At 44.4% G+C, this 18,788-nt stretch overlaps 1 protein-coding gene and 1 pseudogene across 2 annotated transcripts in view; both read left to right on the forward strand.

Moving 5' to 3' along the window:
* The window catches only part of LOC310716789 (keratin, type I cytoskeletal 13-like), a 3,393-nt gene extending 2,540 nt beyond the window's left edge, over window positions 1-853 (forward strand). The window contains exons 5-7 of the mRNA XM_083524226.1: window positions 1-122; window positions 325-548; window positions 641-853. The exon at window positions 1-122 is cut by the window's left edge and continues 4 nt beyond it. Coding sequence (XP_083380352.1) covers window positions 1-122; window positions 325-548; window positions 641-761 — 467 coding nt within the window. The 3' untranslated portion in view covers window positions 762-853. The remainder of the gene's footprint in view (window positions 123-324; window positions 549-640) is intronic.
* An 11,159-nt stretch (window positions 854-12,012) lies between these two features.
* On the forward strand, window positions 12,013-15,554 carry LOC310716596 (keratin, type I cytoskeletal 13-like; annotated as a pseudogene). Its single transcript, XR_014538244.1, has 6 exons — window positions 12,013-12,396; window positions 13,530-13,612; window positions 13,820-13,976; window positions 14,315-14,476; window positions 14,567-14,692; window positions 15,032-15,554. The product of XR_014538244.1 is annotated as a keratin, type I cytoskeletal 13-like (transcript).
* Window positions 15,555-18,788: the final 3,234 nt, after the last annotated feature.

An 18,788-nucleotide genomic window follows, 5' to 3' on the forward strand; every position in this document is an offset into this window, starting at 1 on the left:
ACGCAATAAACAAAGAAGTTGCCATCAGCACAGAAACGCTCCAGACTTCCAAATCAGAAACCACAGAACTTAAGCGCACTCTTCAGAGTCTCGAAATTGAGCTTCAGTCACAGCTCAGCATGGTGAGATCTTCAGAGCACAAAAGTTTAGATTCTAATGTAAAAGTATTTTTCAGGATTTAAAGGAAATTGTGTGTAATAATAATATGGATTTCCTCATTATGACCTTCTGTTAATCCTGTGATGATTTGTGCTTTATCTCTCCATATGATGTTTTGATAACCCTCATGAATCTCCTCTTTTTTAACACTCTTTGTCTCTTTAGAAAGCGTCTCTTGAAGCCACTCTTGCTGAGACACAGAATCGCTACGCACAAAGGCTCAGCAGTTATCAGGTACAGGTAACGAGTATGGAGGAACAGTTGGGGCAGCTTCGTGCTGATCTCGCTCGCCAATCTCAGGAGTATCAGATGTTGCTAGACATCAAGACCAGGCTGGAGATGGAGATCGCCGAGTACAGAAGGCTTCTGGATGGAGAACTGACCACCGGGTGAACCTTTTATTCAATTTGAGTAGACTTCATTTTTAGATGTTCTCTATCCAACTTTCTGCTTACTCCTATTTGTCTGTTTTCTCTTCCAGCACCTCAACCAGTTCTTCTAGCTCCACCACACGAAAGGTGGTGATTGTCACAGAGGAAATGGTGGACGGTCAAGTGGTCAGCTCCTCCAGTACTACTGAGAGCAAGACCATCGGCAAGTAAGCATGCTGAGACTCTACACAGCAACAAGAAGATTCGATCCCTGTGACATGATTCTCAATGCTTACAAGGAGAAATAAAGTCGAGTCAAAACAGTTCATGTGTCTGTTGTTCATTTTACTGAACCATCAATTTTATAAACTCTGATCTGCACCTTTACCTGAGAGAAAAACTATTGAAAGTTTCACTAAATAAACTGAGAAGATCTGTAAGAAGAACATCTGCCTCATGCTGCTTTATCAATCCAGGTACTTTTTGGTCAAAGCAGTCAAAAGTAGAAAGTAATAAACCAAACAATGCAGGCAGAGGTCAAAGTTCAAGTTTATTAAGATCACTGTGCGGAATAAAAATAAATCATATTAATAAAAAATGCAATTTGTAAAATTCTAATAAATCTTTCTCACATTAGTTTAATAGAAAAGAAACAAAACAAATGATAAAATTCACACATTTACTGGTAGATTTGTATTTGACTGAACTACGTTTCTTGACCAGCATGCTCTAGACCAGGCTGAATAAAGATGAATTTAATATGAAATATATGTACAGGTTGTAGTTTCCTGATAATGAACATAATGTGGTTAGAAATGGTTGGAATTAACTGGATACCAAAAGCCTAACTGATTCCACTCCACACACATTGAGCCTGTAGGATCAGCATGTGCTTTGTTCCAAGAGAATTTGGTAAAACAGAGAAAATCCAACTCATCTAAACAACCGTATAAACAGCAGTTTGTATTTGTTCTGGAAGAGTTCAGCACAAACATGCTCAGGTCCCCTGCATATTTATTAGTTCTACATTTGATCCAATATATTTATGTAAAAGGTGAAAGGAAGAAGATACAGAAAACCCAGTAACCAGAAACAGTTAATCAGATCTAACATTTTTCCCAAAATACAGTTCAGTGTGTTGCCAACAAATAGTTATGCAGGCTTAACCTCAAACACTGTCCTTGGACATGCCAAGAAAGGCTAATATAAATAGTAGCCAACCATCATCTACACTTTTAAAAGCCTGGAAAGGTCTATAAAGATATATATATATATATAATGTATATTTAGCTTAGGTACTGCACCAGCTTCTGACAATTTTTTAAAACATTCTTCAAAAGAGCCTCTAATATCAGCTCCAATTCCATCAGGCAGATCATCTATCATGTTTTTAACTATACAACTGTTCATCTGAGAAAAAACCCTCAGGAGTGTGTAGCTGCTTTTCCTTGGTTTTGAAAAGACAATAAGGCCCAGGATGTAGTCATTTGTGAGGGTATATACATACATACATACATACATACACACACATTATATATATATCATGTGTGTGTATGTATGTATGTATGTACGTATGTATGTATGTATGTAAATAATGTCCACTCTGAATAACTGTTGAGCAGTGAAGATGAAATAATTTCGTCTTCACTGCTCAACAGTGGAAGGAGTTTTTGTCGTGTCTATACCATGCTACCAGAACACCTTTTCCACAAAATAACTAAGGCATTTAAAAAAAAAAACATTCATTTCCAGAAAACACACTGATCAAAATTAGAGAACACTTTCAGATTCCTCCCAGTTATTGGTGTTAATCTGGTACCTGGTGCTAATTTCCTTGATTATCTGGCAACCCCTATTTAACTGGCAGCCTAACTTCCAGTTTCACCGACTCTGCAAGATGGTGCGCCGTTCTAAAGTGACTGAAAGCCTCCGGCAGCAGGTTGTACAGATGAAGGCCAAAGGGACGACCCTATCAGCCATAGCAAGACAAGTTGGTCGTTCCAAATCTGTTATTTCAAGAATATTGAATCTTTACAACATCATAAACTTATTCAAGTCCGCCAAGAAGGCTGGTCGCCCACGGAAGACAAATACAAGAGAGGACAGGATACTGCGAAGGATCTCAATGGGCAATCGTTTCCACACTGCAGCTGGAATTGCTCACCAGTTCAGCGCTGAACAGGGTAAGGATCTGTCTTGTCATACAGTGTCTCGACGTTTAAGAGCATTTGGACTGAAAGCCCACTCTGCAGAGACCAAACCTCTCATTAGCAGAAAGAATCAAAAGGCTAGACTAAGCTTTGCTGAGGAGCATGTTGTGTGGACAGAGGATAACTGGTCCAAAGTTCACTTCAGTGATAAAAGCAAGTTTAAATTATTTGGGTCCGATGGGAAACATTATGTTTGGCGACAAACTGGAGAAAGACTGAACCCAAAGTGTGTAAAGAAGTCAGTGAAAAGTGGAGGAGGAAGTGTGATGGTTTGGGGCATGTTTTCTGCAGCAGGAGTTGGGCCTCTTATACAGCTACATGGCAGAGTGAATGCAAATGTTTATCAGAACCTTCTTCAACAACATATGGTTCCTTCCCTGCGTTCATCACCCAATCAGCCCGCAGTGTTCATGCAGGACAACGCTCCATGTCACACAGCAATACGGGAAAAGCAGTTCCTTGAAACTGAAAACATTGAAATAATGACATGGCCTGCCCAGAGTCCTGATCTCAACCCAATAGAGAACCTCTGGAAAATCCTTGGTCAAGTCAAGTCAAGTTTATTTGTATAGCGCTTTTCACAACAGACATTGTCTCAAAGCAGCTTTACAGAAAACAACAGTGAAGGTGAATGGTGTGCGTTTGTCCCTGATGAGCAGCCGTGGCGACAGTGGCAAGGAAAAACTCCCTTAGATGATATGAGGAAGAAACCGTGAGAGGAACCAGACTCAAAGGGGAACCCATCCTCATATGGGTGACATCAAAAGTTTGGTCATAAATCTTTCAACAATACAGAACAATTTGTGATCATCATAGATCCAGCATCAGCTTCTCCATGCCAGGGCCTTTAAAGACTCGGCATCTACTTCTCCATGATCATCCATAGGTCCATAATCTTCACGAGGTGGGACGTGACTGGAGCTGGCCAAACCTCAGGATGCCTCGGGATGGGGAGAGAAAGAGAAGCAGTGGAGAGGAATTAGCGTAGCTGCTGTTCATGATATTAACAGCACAAGTTGATAATGTGCATGTGATCAGATGTTCTGGAGCACAAGGTTGTGATGTGATGTGTGTGATGTGTGTTATGTGTAGGCTTTGCTAAAAAGATATGTTTTTAATCTGCACTTAAACTGGGAGAGTGTATCTGAACCCCGAACACTGTCAGGAAGACTATTCCAGAGTTTAGGAGCTAACTTTAGGTGACAAAGTTATGACCAAAAAACCCACTACAGTCACCGAACTGTGGAGGAGACTGGAAGAAGAGTGGACCAAAATCACACCAGAGCAGTGTGAGAGACTGGTGCTGTCCTGTGGCTGCAGATGTGCTGAAGTCATTCAGAGCAGAGGCCTGGACACTTCCTACTAATTGCTGACTGTTGTAACTTTCAGAAAATTATGTTGTAATCTTTTTCCATGCTACAGTCATTGTTGTTCTCTAATTTTGATCAGTGTGTTTTCTGCAAAATAATGTTTTTTGTTTTTTAAATGCCTTAGTTATTTTGTTCACAAGCTCCCGGAGCGCCTGAGGAGATTAGAGTTCTGGACAGTGCAGGAACGGTCACACTGGAGATGTCCAGTAGTCCACCGTACACCAGAGGCTCCACCAGCAACAAGTTTAGTGTTTGACAGCCTTTGTTGTGTTATTTAAAAACTTTCCAGAAGTCCACGGTAAAACACTGGTAATCCAGAAATGTCCAGCATTTTTGTATCTATTAAAAACTCTGGCTCCAGCCCCATTCCTTCAACTGTGCGTAATAAACCACTGGCTGTTGCTCTCCATACTAAGTCTCTGGGTCCAGCGAGGAGTCTCTGGATGAACTGGAGGTGGAATGCTGCAGCTCTTCTAGACAGCTGGACCAGGCCGTGCCCTCCTTCCCCTTTTGGCAGATGAAGAACACTCGAGTGGAATCCAGTGTAGTTTGTCCCAGAAGAAATCCACCAGCAGGGCCTGGATGTTCCCCAGCAGCTTCGGTGGAGGATCAACGCAGACTAGCTTGTGCCAGAGGGCTGACGCTGAGAGGTTGTTGATGACCAGCGTTTGCCCCCTGTAGGACATCTTTAGGACCAACCGTCTCCACCTGTTCAGTCTGCCTGTCACATGCTCTACAGAGCCTTCCCAGTTTTTATGTAAAAAACTATTTTCCATGATAAGCCTCTTGGCAGTGAAGGTTCAAGAGTCAAGAAGCTTTTATTGTCATTCAACCATATGTAGCTGATGCAGTACACAGTGAAATGAGACAACGTTCCTCCTGAACCCAGGTGCTACATAAAACAACATAAAACAACAGTAAACAACAGTCACAGAACAGAAGAACACAGGGCCAGGAACTAAGATCCTCGCCACATAAAGTGCATGTGTGCAACTGGTGCAAACAGTGCAAAGACATCACAAGACAGTGCGAGACAACACAGGTCAGTGCAGGACAATACACAATACACAAAATATAAAAATAAAAACAACAATAGCTCCGCCAGTAAAACCTGTCGTAACAAAATAAGGTGCACAGTAGCAGAAAAATGTAAACAGAGAAATGTAAACAATTGTGCAATAGCAGCAATCAAAAATAAAGTGATCAGTGACCAAAGGATTTGGAGAGAATATTGTGCAAAGAGAGCAAGTCCCGGAAGATCAGCAACAAACAACAAACGGCATGTAAACATTATTGCGACAATGAAAGGTGTGAATGGTGCTGAAACCTGGGTGTGCGAAGTGTATGTGTGTTGAGTCCGGTTGTACAGATCAGTCACACAGTTGTGTGTAAGTGTGAGTGTAAGTGTGTATGTGTGTGAGAGAGAGTTCAGTTCAGATGTTTGTTGAGGAGCCTGATGGCTTGCGGGAAAAAACTGTTGCACAGTCTTGTTGTGACGGCCCGAATGCTTCGGAACCGTTTCCCTGATGGTAGGAGGGTGAAGTGTGTGTGTGACGGGTGTGTGTGGTCATCCACAATGCTGTGTGCTTTGCGGATGCAGTGTGTGGTGTAAATGTCCATGATAGAGGGGAGAAAGACTCCGATGATCTTCTCAGCTGTCCTCACTATCCTCTGTAGGGTCTTGCGATCCGAGACAGTGCAGTTCCCAAACCAGGCAGTGATGCAGCTGCTCAAGATGCTCTCGATGGCCCCTCTGTAGAACATGGTCAGGATGGGGGGAGGGAGATGAGCTTTCCTCAGCCTTCTCAGGAAGTAGAGACGCTGCTGGGCTTTCTTGGTGATGGAGCTGGTGTTAAGTGACCAGGTGAGGTTATCCGCCAGATGAACACCAAGGAATTTGGTGCTCTTGACGATCTCCACTGAAGATCCCTCGATGATCAGTGGAGAATGGTCTCTCTGTGCTCTCCTGAAGTCAACAACCATCTCTTTGGTTTTGTCCACGTTCAGAGACAGGTTGTTGGCTCCACACCAGGCTGTTAACCGTTGCACCTCCTCTCTGTATGCTGACCCGTCGTTCTTGCTGATTAGACCCACCACGGTCGTGTCATCAGCAAACTTAATGATATGATTCGAGCTGTGCGTTGGTGCACAGTCGTGAGTCAGCAGAGTGAACAGCAGTGGACTGAGCACACAGCCCTGAGGGGCTCCAGTGCTCAGTGTGGTGGTGCTGGAGATGCTGTTCCCGATCCTGACTGACTGAGGTCTCTCAGTCAGGAAGTCCAGGATCCAGTTGCAGAGGGAGGTGTTCAGGCCCAGTAGGCTCAACTTCTCAATCAGGTGCTGAGGAATGATTGTGTTAAATGCTGAACTGAAGTCTATGAACAGCATCCTTACATAAGACCCTGGTTTTATAGCCATGATGAAGATGATGTATAGTGAAATTGGAAGTGTACTGAAGGTGAATGGGGAGGTTGCCCACCTCCCCACTCCCCGACTAAAACGGCTTCACTTTTACCCCAGTTGACCTTGGCAGAAGATAAAATCTGAAAGTCTGTTAAAGTGGCAGTTAAAACCTTTGCATCATCTTGTGTGTTTATCTGCGTAAGCTGAAAGCATATGGGGGCATTAACATGTGAAATATTAAAACCAGAGAGATGACTCCTTAACTTGTTTAAAAGAGGTTCAATCACCAGAGAGTACAACATTTCTGATAGAGAACAGCCCTGCCTGATCTCTCTGTACACTCTAAAAGCAGCACATAAACCACCATTCACCTTCAGTACACTTCCAATTTCACTATACAACATCTTCATCATGGCTATGAAACCAGGGTTGAACCCAAAGCTTTCCAGCACCTTCCACAAGTATTCATGCTCAACCCGGTCAAAAGCCTTTTCCTGGTCTAGGAAAATCTTTAAGCCCAATAGCCTGGAGACGTCACGAATTAGATATATATTGTCAAGGAATTAAGAAAGCTCTCCTTCACCTCCTGTGCCCCTGACCTCTCGTGGCTATACAGCTTCGAATGTGTGGCGGTCCTGCGCTATGTGCATCGTTTACACCGCTTTGATATTGGCTTGACTGTCTGCTTTATTCGACTGCAGCGGCTCCGCGCTACATCATCCGTGCTCTGCTTTGCCTGCTTCGCTCTGTGTTGTCTGCTTTGCTGGGTTCAGCTGGGCATTTTTAATCTACGTTTCTGTTCTCTGGAGCTCCGTGTTACTTCCATTTGGCACCAGCTGATTTACATTTTGCTGCTCCCCTATGCTAACAGTTTCTCGTTGCAGCATTTAAATACCTGCAGGATCAGCTGGACTGGGGGCATGTGCTTATTTCCAATGGTAGTGTGAGTAACTGATTTAGAAGTGGCATGTGACAGGGTAGTTATTACCTGACTGTCACTAGCATTGCTGTTTATTTTTTGTTTTCAGGTTATTCTTTGTGTTGTGATATAATCATTTATTTTTGTATTATCTTTATTCTTGTTTTTGTTATTATTTTCATAACCTTATTGGGTTACGGTTTACATATTTTGATGGTAATTGATTTCTTTTGTTTTCTCTTTCTTCATTGGGTTGAATTTGTGGTATAATTTCTTTTTGTTTCCTTATTCAAGTTTAGTTACTGTATTTTCTTTTGGGGATATGTGAGGTGCCTATCCATTGTGCATGCGCCTCCGTAGTGCTTTGTACTGGTTTTCTGCCTATTTCAGCCTGCGTGTAATCTGGTAGCTGGGGCGCCCGGACGCGGCGTCCTAATTAAGAAGCAGTGTTTGGGCAGTTGACTGTGTCGAGAGCCAGGCTGTTGTATGCAATGCTTGTCTTAATTTAGGTTTTTTAATTTATTTGTCTGTCTTTTTTCTTTTTGCCTTCAGGAGTGGGGCAGCCAGTGACAGCCGATTAGCATCGCGTTGTGGTGGGTTCCTTATCTGACTTCAGTGCAGTGTTCACAGTGAGGTGTGCCGTGTTGTGGTGTGCTGTGGTGCGTATGTGCACGTGTGAGTGCTGTGTTCTCTCTGCTTAGGACATCAGGCCTTTTCCCACCCTGAAGTGTAATGTTTGTTCTTGTCTTTTTCTGTTTTTACTATTTGATGTAGTGAATCAAAATGAATTCATTTTAAATAAAGTTTTTCTTATTTACTCAACTCTGGTCTGATACCTGACCCAGTCGTGACGAACCTGTGTGCCTTAAGGTTGAGGGCAGTCCCAGAAATAGCCCCCGGGTGGCGTAGTCGGTACAAATTATCAGTTGGTAACGCCATAGTTGGCGTAGCCGGTACAAATGACAAGTTTGCATCGCCACATTTAGTTAAATCCCACCACTGCTGTAGGAAGTTAAAAGCTCCTTCTTCAGTTTAAAACAATTCCATAAAAAAATAACACTCTCTAAAATTAGCATCTTCTAAAAGTGCAGTGTTAAAACACCAGTAGCTGCTCTTAGGTTTTATGTTTTTTTTTATTGATGGTACCCTGAACCATACAGTGATCTGTGATGCCTAACTGGAAAAATAAAACACTTTGTAAATAAGTCAGTTGTTGCTTAAAGCAATAAAATGGATCTAATCTCTCCATGAAGAGCGTGTTGTCTATGCTGTGGGCTCACGTGTACTGTTTCTGTTTCTTATTAAAATTTCTCCATACTGTATATCACAGGGATCATGAGCCTCCACCATCTCCCACAGGCTCTTACGGGAAGCTGAATGTGGTTCTGCATGATTTCTGTCTGTATTTTCTGCTGTACAATTAAAATCACCTCCCAAAACTACAAACTCTGCAGTGCTGCAGTTTAAAATAACATTGTTGACTTTGTTCAGTTCCCCTTCAGGAACTCGAGCTGCGTCGAAACGCTATGGGCTAACTCGAGCAGCGCCTCGTTCCCTCGGGGAACTAGGGTTACGGTCGTAACCTAGAGACGTTCTCCCTTTTGACCTTCGTTATCAGTTTCTTTAGTCTGAAAATTTCCTGGTCAAAAACACCTTCTCTTCTAAAATGCTTCTCATCATGAACAAACTGTTTGCAGTCTGGGAAAAACTTTCAATTAAAATATTTTTTGCCACTTAGTGGTTCTTAAAAACTCTTTAATGGCTTAAGCACTATAAACAACACTTACCGGTTCCTCCTGAGACTCCTGCTTAAACACTGAATCAGACATGAAATCCTCACTGTCTGAATCAACTTCGTCTACTTTTAAATCCTTCTAGCCTGCTTTTTCCTTGTCCCCTACCTCGTTTCTTCCTCTTTGTTGGAACATTAAAAAGAGGCTCATCTATCATCTCCACGTCTTCCCCGTCCCCTTGCACCGGTGTAGTGACTGGTGTTTCTGCTGACAGCTCTGCACCTCTGTGCCTGCCTCTGCCAGCGCAGGCAGCTCCAGCACTGCTCCAGAGTCCACTGGGACTTTTTTAGTTTCGTAGTCCTTCTCCTGGTCCTGTTCGGCCGAGCAGGGCTTCTCTGGAGTGATTATGTCGTTAGTGGACCTCTGATCTACAGTCTGAGTTTGGTGCTCCCCCTTCCTAAGTCCTGGTGCAGCAGCAGTTACGGGGCTTTCAGCAGCAGGCCGAGCTGAAGCCGCAGGGGGAACGACTCCAGCAGGTTCAGCTGCTTCCTGCCTCGTTTGCTTAGAGACACCGGTGTCACTCTGTCTTTCAGGACAGGCGCAAACAAGATGCCCAAACTGACCACATTTAAAACATTTAATTTAATCAATCATGAACTTAAAGACCACGTTTAGTTCCTGCAGACCCTCATTTAGATCCATAAACACCATTCTCTTGAAAAACACCAAGTGTTTAACTAGTGGGGACGTACAGCCGAGGGGGATTTTCTTCACAGGGACGGTTTGCCCGTACCGAGACAGCGCTTTCACAATCGCCTTATCACTGATAAAAGAAGGAACATTTGACAGCATGACCTTTTTAGCAGGAGAACTGAGAGGAGAAACCAGTACACACTCATTATTTATAACAGTTCCTTTCTGGATCAGTTTATTCACTTTAATAACATGGTTCAAAAACACAATGATAGCACTGTTCATGCAGACAATATTCTCATGCCCCACCACATTTCCAACCGCTAACACACACTTCTCTACACACACACACACACACACACACACACACACACACACACACACACACACTCCTTTACACTCGCTCAACGCACCAGCCGCACACCACCTGCACACCATGAGGGCGAGTCAAACTCTCCCACAGCCTCGCGCTCGGAGATGCCATGCTGCTTATACACACTCACAAACACATGCTCACACACACACACACACACACACACACACACGCAGGCACCCTAGAACATGCACAGAGAGAGAGCGAGAGAGAGAGAGAGAGAGAGAGAGAGAGAGAGAGAGAGAGAGAGAGAGAGAGAGGGAGGGGGGGGGAGAGAGAGAGAGAGAGAGAGGGAGGGGGGGAGAGAGAGAGAGAGAGAGAGAGAGAGAGAGAGAGAGAGAGAGAGAGAGAGAGGGAGGGGGGGAGAGAGAGAGAGAGAGAGAGAGAGAGAGAGAGAGAGAGAGAGAGAGAGAGAGAGAGAGGGAGGGGGGGAGAGAGAGAGAGAGAGAGAGAGAGAGAGAGAGAGAGAGAGAGAGAGAGAGAGAGAGAGAGAGAGGGAGGGGGGGAGAGAGAGAGAGAGAGAGAGAGAGAGAGAGAGAGAGAGAGAGAGAGAGAGAGGGAGGATAATCATGTTTATCAAGATTTCTGCAGAATGATTGTGTTTTATTTGATGATTAATCGTCACAGGCAGATCAGTGCCTTAAACATTCATTAAATAAGTGAAAGAGTGAATGGTGAACCTGCACATGCAATCGGATTGTAGAATTAAATACAATAAAAATGCCCAAGTTAAAGAAACTCACAGTATATTCACTCTTCCAATAGGAATTTCTTCTACTATGCCAAACACTTTTGGTATTTATGATGTAACCAGTTTCACTGCCCGAGGCTTGTTTTGCTTTTATTTTTTTGATTTATCACTTGTAAAAAACATGTTGGATGTGTGCCTGTGCACTATTCACTGCATTAAAGGTACACAATGCACATTCATCTTTTCACTGCAATACCAGCTCGGGATTTCACTCCTCCCAGCCAGCAGATGAGGTTCTAGCCCCAACTTCTTCTTCATTGTCTCATTTTATAGTGGGCATTAGTTTTTGCGCTGTTGAAGTTCATTGAAAAGTCTCACTGTTTCTCGAGCCCTGTTGCATTGCTATGATTATTAGATTTTTAATTTGTATCAATAATTTCTTCTTGCATATAGATCCTGAACATTCTAGGGTCAAGTGCATGGCAGAAGATATCTGTTCTGTGATCACATGGTTACAGAGAATGTTCAGACATTCAGACCTTAAGGAAGGTTTCAGAGAGCTCATGTTTATTTGCACGTTTCTCACTCTGGTTGAACAGCATATTCAGGCAGCACTGTCCTGAAATCTGAAAGCAGAAAAGAGTCACAATTAATTATCCTACATGGAAAAATTGACCTGGATTTCAATGAGCACAAGCTACGTCCAGCTCCATCTCATGAGCAGACCTGCTGCCCAGGCAAATGCACTCGGCTCTTCTTTCAGCCATTCTCTCCCTCACACTGCACCCAAGATGTAGATATGTTTACATTTATGACCTCACTACTCACCAGAAGAGCATCAGATAATGGAATTTCTGGTGATTATGGGTTTCTGACAGAGTGGACCAGTTTAAGTAGTTCCAGCTTGACCTTTACTGGAGATTGTCACTGAAGATTGTGTAAAATTCCACTTTTTGATCTCTCACCAACTTTTGCAGACAGGTTAATCTAGTTTGAGGTGCTTTCAGCCTGAGGAGACAAATGCCCCCAACCTTCTACCCCCCCCCCCCCTTGTGCTAGGTTTAAAAGTAGCCAGCTCTCTCCTCTTGCTACTAATTCTTCTCCAGCCTGAGCAGAAGTCCTGTTCATCGCCATCATCATCATGACAACCATGTTTTCCAACAGCGGCTTCATGTCCTCCACTCGCAGCGTTTATGGGGGAGCTGGAGGGTCTGGAGTGCGCATCTCCACCACCAGTTCAGCTTTTGGAGGTGGCCTGAATCTTGCAGATGCCATTGATGTCTCGGCTAATGAGAAGCTAGCAATGCAGAGCTTGAATGAGCGTCTGGCCTCCTATCTGGAGAAGGTGCGCTCCCTGGAGTCTGCCAATGCTGAGCTGGAGCTCAAAATCCACCAGTTCCTCGAGAGCAAGGCTGCACCTGCAGCCCAGGACTACTCTGCCTACTTTGTCACCATCAGCGACCTTCAGGCCAAGGTAGGACCCCGACCCACTCACCCATACACTTCTATTCTACGACAAGGTTTTAACTCACTCCCTCATTCACTATTTAAGTCTTCAGTCTTCAAAGTCACAGTAGAAAACTTATGATGCTCTCATGAAAACCTACAGTGCACTGCAGCTGGTTAATGTCCAAGTGATGGATAGGGGCATAGGATTAGAGTTAGGGTTACAATTAGGATAGTCACTATCCTCTTCCTCACTTTCACAAATTTTGTCCTGAAGACTATAAAATGACTAGATGAAGGTAATTGACTCAGAAAAGTGGAGTTGTATTTAAAATGTATGGTGTAATTATTATAACAACAATTCTTACACTATCTTACACCACACCCATCTCCTTCCCCAAGAGTCCATCTCCCTACCGGAGCCACAACTATCTCGTTTCCCCAGAGTCCATCTCCCTACAGGGGCCACACCCATCTTCTTCCCCAAGAGTCCATCTCCTTACAGGGGCCACGACCATCTCCTTTCACCAGAGTCCATCTCCCTACAGGGGCCACGCCCATCTCCTTCCCCCTAGAGTCCATCTCCTTACAGGGGCCACGGCCATCTCCTTCCCCAAGAGTCCATCTCCTTACAGGGGCCACGGCCATCTCCTTCCACCAGAGTCCATCTTCCTTCAGGGGCCACAACCATCTCCTTCCACCAGAGTCCATTTCCCTTCAGGGGCCACGCCTTACCCCCCCCTCCCAAATCAAGTCAAACCAAGTCAAGTTTATTTTTATTGCGCTTTTTACAACAGACATTGACTCAAAGCAGCTTTACAGAATTTAACAGTGAAGGTGAATGATGTGTATTTATCCCTGATGAACAGCCATGGAGACTTTGGTGAGGAAAAACTCCCTTAGATGTTATTAGGAAGAAACCTTTAGAGGAACCAGAATGAAAAGGAGAACCTCATCCTCGTTTGGGTGATATCAAGAGTCCATCTCCCTACAAGGGCCATGTCCATCTCCTGACCTACGCCCATGTTCCTACTGGTGCCATTGTCATTTTTTACCTGTTTGCATTTTGACCTTTTGTACCTTGGAATTTTTTTTTCTGAAATGAAAGATGTTTTATATATATTTTTTTAAATGAAATTATCTTTATTGTGTTTGTTGCAGATTCAGGGAGCCATTGCTGTGAATGGAGGACTGTATCTCAACATCGATAACGCTAAGCTTTCTGCTGATGACTTCAAAGCAAAGTAAGTGTAAGAATAAGCATTATAAAGAAGAAGAAGAGGAATGAGAGGGAGCATGTGGGGGTTCAGAGAACCTGGAAACATCTTGGTCAACTTCTTTTTTTAACTACTACTTATAAATTGAGAGTGAATTTTATGTCTTCTATGTTTTTTATGATCTTTACATTTTGAGAGTGTGTCTAACTGATAAATGTTTGGTGATTGTTTCAGGTTTGAGAACGAGTTGGCCATAGAGCAGTCTGTGGAGGCCGACATCTTTGGGCTGAGGAAAGTTCTGGATGAACTGACGTTGACTAGGTCAGATTTTCAGATGCAGATCGAGGGTCTGCAAGAGGAACTAATCTATCTAAAGAAGAACCATGAGGAAGTAAGGCATGATTTTTATCCCAGACACATTTATTCATGCAAACCATTATATTAGCAGCTCTGAAACCTCAATATGAGATAAGATAAGATATACCTTTATTTGTCCCACAGTGGGGACATTTTTTTGTCACAGCAGCAAAGGAAAGAAATAAAAATAATAATAATAATAAATGCAAATATATAAAAAGAATATACACATACTATAATATACAGTATATACACAGTACAGTGTATAAATACAATAAAGGAAGAAAAAAGTACGCATTGCAGGTAGTATTTCAAGCTCCACACCTATGACCTTATAATACCAGTAGCTTACTTCTTGTCTTGTTCCTGTAGGAGCTCCTGATGGCACGCACTCAGATGGGTGGACAGGTGAACGTGGAGGTGGATGCTGCACCACAGCAAGACCTGATGGCCATCCTGGCTGGAATCCGTGAGCAATATGAATCTGCAGCCGCTAAGAGCCGCAAGGAGCTTGAAGTGTGGTTCCAGAACAAGGTGAGTCTCACCTGGAACATGTGTAACTCGGTGTCCAAAAGTTTCTCATTCTCAGAGTTTTAATTGCTTTTGTGATTTTCTTCTCCACAGAGTGACGCAATAAACAAAGAAGTTGCCATCAGCACAGAAACGCTCCAGACTTCCAAATCAGAAACCACAGAACTTAAGCGCACTCTTCAGAGTCTCGAAATTGAGCTTCAGTCACAGCTCAGCATGGTGAGATCTTCAGAGCACAAAAGTTTGAATACTAATCTTTACAACACAATAACCCATGTCATGATGAAGAACCTTTTCCAACCCTCACAGTAATTTCTTGCCAACCCACACAATGCTAACTGGTATAATAAAATATATGTCTAATATTTAAGAAAATTTTTTTTTTGCTCAACATGACAATGTGTGAAATATTAATATGGCTTTCAGCTATTCCTCATTATGACCTCATTCTTATCCTCAGTGAAAATGTTCAGTGATTCTCAGCAAAGTTCTTGCTCAAGAACCCTAAAGTTCATGGAACATTTATTTTAACATTGATTGTCTTAATTGTCTGTTTAGAAAGCGTCTCTCGTAGCCACTCTTGCCGAGACAAAGAATCGCTACGCACGAATGCTTACTGGCTACCAGGTCCAGGTAACTAGTATGGAGGAGCAGCTGGTGCAGCTTCGTGCTGATCTCGCTCGCCAAGCTCAGGAGTATCAGATGTTACTAGACATCAAGACCAGGCTGGAGATGGAGATCGCTGAGTACAGGAGACTGCTGGATGGAGAACTGACCACCAGGTAATTAATGAGATATTTAAATGTTTTCTCACCTCCCGTATGTGTTTAACAATCTTTATTTCCTCTTCCAGCACCACAACCAGCAGCATCACCTCCTCCAGCTCCACCACTCAAAAGGTTGTGATCGTCACTGAGGAGGTGGTTGATGGTAAAGTGGTGACCTCCTCCAGTACTTCTGAGTCTACAACTACCACCAGCTAAACCTTTTGTGTCTTCATGTAGTAATAAGATGAGTTCAAGCCCTGTGACATGCTTCCTCAATGCTTACAGAGAAAATAAAGTCAAGTCAAAAGACTTCACATGTCTGCTGTCCTGCTGGGTTCCATCAAATGATCAAGATTTAGATGTGAGATGGTTTAATTTTTAACTGAAAAAATATATAAAAATATATATAATAATTATAATAATAATAATAATAATAATAATGTGTATATTTAAATTGATCCCAGGTAATTAATATTAAAGCATTATTTAAATTTAATGTAAATAGAAAGCGGAATCTTCCGGATGGAAACTGTTTCCCAGTCATGTGTATTTGAATATTCTATTGAAAAATTGTAAAAAGACAAAACTTAAAAAATTCTTTAGAACAACATTCTTTTTCTGGTTTTAACACAATTATTATTTCATTCAGATGTTTGAATTGATCCAACTATATCTAGCTGTGTCATTGTATATAATATAACGTGCTAGCACTAGAGCTAGCGTTAATAAACGTCAGACCCTGAGCCCAAGGCTAAACCCTGAATAAAAAAAACTTTCTGCTAAAGACTAAATAATATACAAACAAATCAACTGTATAGCTGTGTAGACTACACTACTACTTCATGCTACACTTCAGCATCTATAACTACTAGGTGATGAGTATGAGGATGATTGTAGTGTTACCTAGATAACACAGAGATGTAAAATATGCTAAATTATGCTAAATACTGTTTAAGAACCGCTCTGTCTGTATGACTTCAGAGTGAAAACAGAACAGTTAACTAGCTAACTAACTACTTTATTTTTTAACTTTAACCTGTTTAAATTTGTGAGTAAGCAGTGAGTGTGTGAGAGAGCTGTGTGTGAGAGCTGTGTGAGAGAAAGCTGTGTGAGAGAGCTGTGTGAGAGCTGTGTGAGAGAGCTGTGTGAGAGAGCTGTGTGAGAGCTGTGTGAGAGAGCTGTGAGAGAGAGCTGTGTGAGAGCGCTGTGAGAGAGAGCTGTGTGAGAGAGCTGTGTGAGAGCGCTGTGTGAGAGAGCTTTGTGAGAGAGAGCTGTGAGAGAGAGCTGTGTGAGAGCGCTGTGAGAGAGAGCTGTGTGAGAGAGCTGTAAAAGAGAGCTGTGTGAGAGCGCTGTGAGAGAGAGCTGTGTGAGAGAGCTGTGTGAGAGAGCTGTGAGAGAGAGCTGTGAGAGAGAGCTGTGTGAGAGCGCTGTGTGAGAGAGCTGTGTGAGAGCGCTGTGTGAGAGAGCTTTGTGAGAGAGAGCTGTGAGAAAGCGCTGTGTGAGAGAGCTGTGTGAGAGAACTGTGTGAGAGAGCTGTGAGAGAGCGCTGTGTGAGAGAGCTGTGTGAGAGAGCTGTGTGAGAGCGCTGTGTGAGAGAGCTGTGTGAGAGAGCTGTGAGAGAGCGCTGTGTGAGAGAGCTGTGTGAGAGCGCTGTGTGAGAGAGCTGTGAGAAAGCGCTGTGTGAGAGAGCTGTGTGAGAGAGCTGTGAGAGAGAGCTGTGTGAGAGCGCTGTGTGAGAGAGCTGTGAGAAAGCGCTGTGTGAGAGAGCGCTGTGTGAGAGAGCTGTGAGAGAGAGCTGTGAGAGAGCGCTGTGTGAGAGAGCTGTGAGAGAGAGCTGTGAGAGAGAGCTGTGTGAGAGCGCTGTGTGAGAGAGCTGTGTGTGAGAGCTGTGTGAGAGAAAGCTGTGTGAGAGAGCTGTGTGAGAGCTGTGTGAGAGAGCTGTGTGAGAGAGCTGTGTGAGAGCTGTGTGAGAGAGCTGTGAGAGAGAGCTGTGTGAGAGCGCTGTGAGAGAGAGCTGTGTGAGAGAGCTGTGTGAGAGCGCTGTGTGAGAGAGCTTTGTGAGAGAGAGCTGTGAGAGAGAGCTGTGTGAGAGCGCTGTGAGAGAGAGCTGTGTGAGAGAGCTGTAAAAGAGAGCTGTGTGAGAGCGCTGTGAGAGAGAGCTGTGTGAGAGAGCTGTGTGAGAGAGCTGTGAGAGAGAGCTGTGAGAGAGAGCTGTGTGAGAGCGCTGTGTGAGAGAGCTGTGTGAGAGCGCTGTGTGAGAGAGCTTTGTGAGAGAGAGCTGTGAGAAAGCGCTGTGTGAGAGAGCTGTGTGAGAGAACTGTGTGAGAGAGCTGTGAGAGAGCGCTGTGTGAGAGAGCTGTGTGAGAGAGCTGTGTGAGAGCGCTGTGTGAGAGAGCTGTGTGAGAGAGCTGTGAGAGAGCGCTGTGTGAGAGAGCTGTGTGAGAGCGCTGTGTGAGAGAGCTGTGAGAAAGCGCTGTGTGAGAGAGCTGTGTGAGAGAGCTGTGAGAGAGAGCTGTGTGAGAGCGCTGTGTGAGAGAGCTGTGAGAAAGCGCTGTGTGAGAGAGCGCTGTGTGAGAGAGCTGTGAGAGAGAGCTGTGAGAGAGCGCTGTGTGAGAGAGCTGTGAGAAAGCGCTGTGTGAGAGAGCGCTGTGTGAGAGAGCTGTGAGAGAGAGCTGTGAGAGAGCGCTGTGTGAGAGCTGTGTGAGAGAGCTGTGTGAGAGCGCTGTGTGAGAGCGCTGTGTGAGAGAGCTGTGTGAGAGAGCTGTGTGAGAGAGCGCTGTGTGAGAGAGCTGTGAGAAAGCGCTGTGTGAGAGAGCTGTGAGAAAGCGCTGTGTGAGAGAGCTGTGAGAGAGAGCTGTGTGAGAGAGCTGTGAGAGAGAGCTGTGTGAGAGCTGTGTGAGAGCGCCGTGAGAGAGAGCCGTGTGAGAGCGCTGTGTGAGAGAGCCGTGTGAGAGCGCCGTGTGAGAGCCGTGAGAGAGAGCTGTGTGAGAGAGCCGTGAGAGAGAGCCGTGTGAGAGCGCCGTGTGAGAGAGCCGTGTGAGAGAGCCGTGAGAGAGAGCCGTGAGAGAGAGCCGTGTGAGAGAGCCGTGAGAGAGAGCTGTGTGAGAGCGACGTGTGAGAGCGCTGTGTGAGAGAGCTGTGAGAGAGCTGTGGGAGAGCTGTGTGAAAGCTGTGGGAGAGCTGTGTGAAAGCTGTGAGGGAGCTGTGTGAAAGCTGTGAGGGAGCTGTGTGAGAGCGCTGTGTGAGGGAGCTGTGTGAGAGAGCTGTGTGAAAGAGCTGTGTGAGAGCGCTGTGTGAGAGAGCTGTGTGAGAGCGCTGTGTGAGAGAGCTGTGAGAGAGCTGTGTGAGAGAGCTGTGAGAGAGCTGTGTGAGAGAGCTGTGAGAGAGCTGTGTGAGATAGCTGTGAGAGAGCTGTGTGAGAGAGCTGTGAGAGAGCTGTGTGAGAGAGCTGTGAGAGGGCTGTGTGAGAGAGCTGTGTGAGAGAGCTGTGTGAGAGAGCTGTGAGAGAGAGCTGTGTGAGAGAGCTGTGTGAGAGAGCTGTGTGAGAG

Source organism: Silurus aristotelis (assembly GCF_946808225.1).
Source record: "Silurus aristotelis genome assembly, chromosome: 21".
Lineage (NCBI taxonomy): Eukaryota > Metazoa > Chordata > Actinopteri > Siluriformes > Siluridae > Silurus > Silurus aristotelis.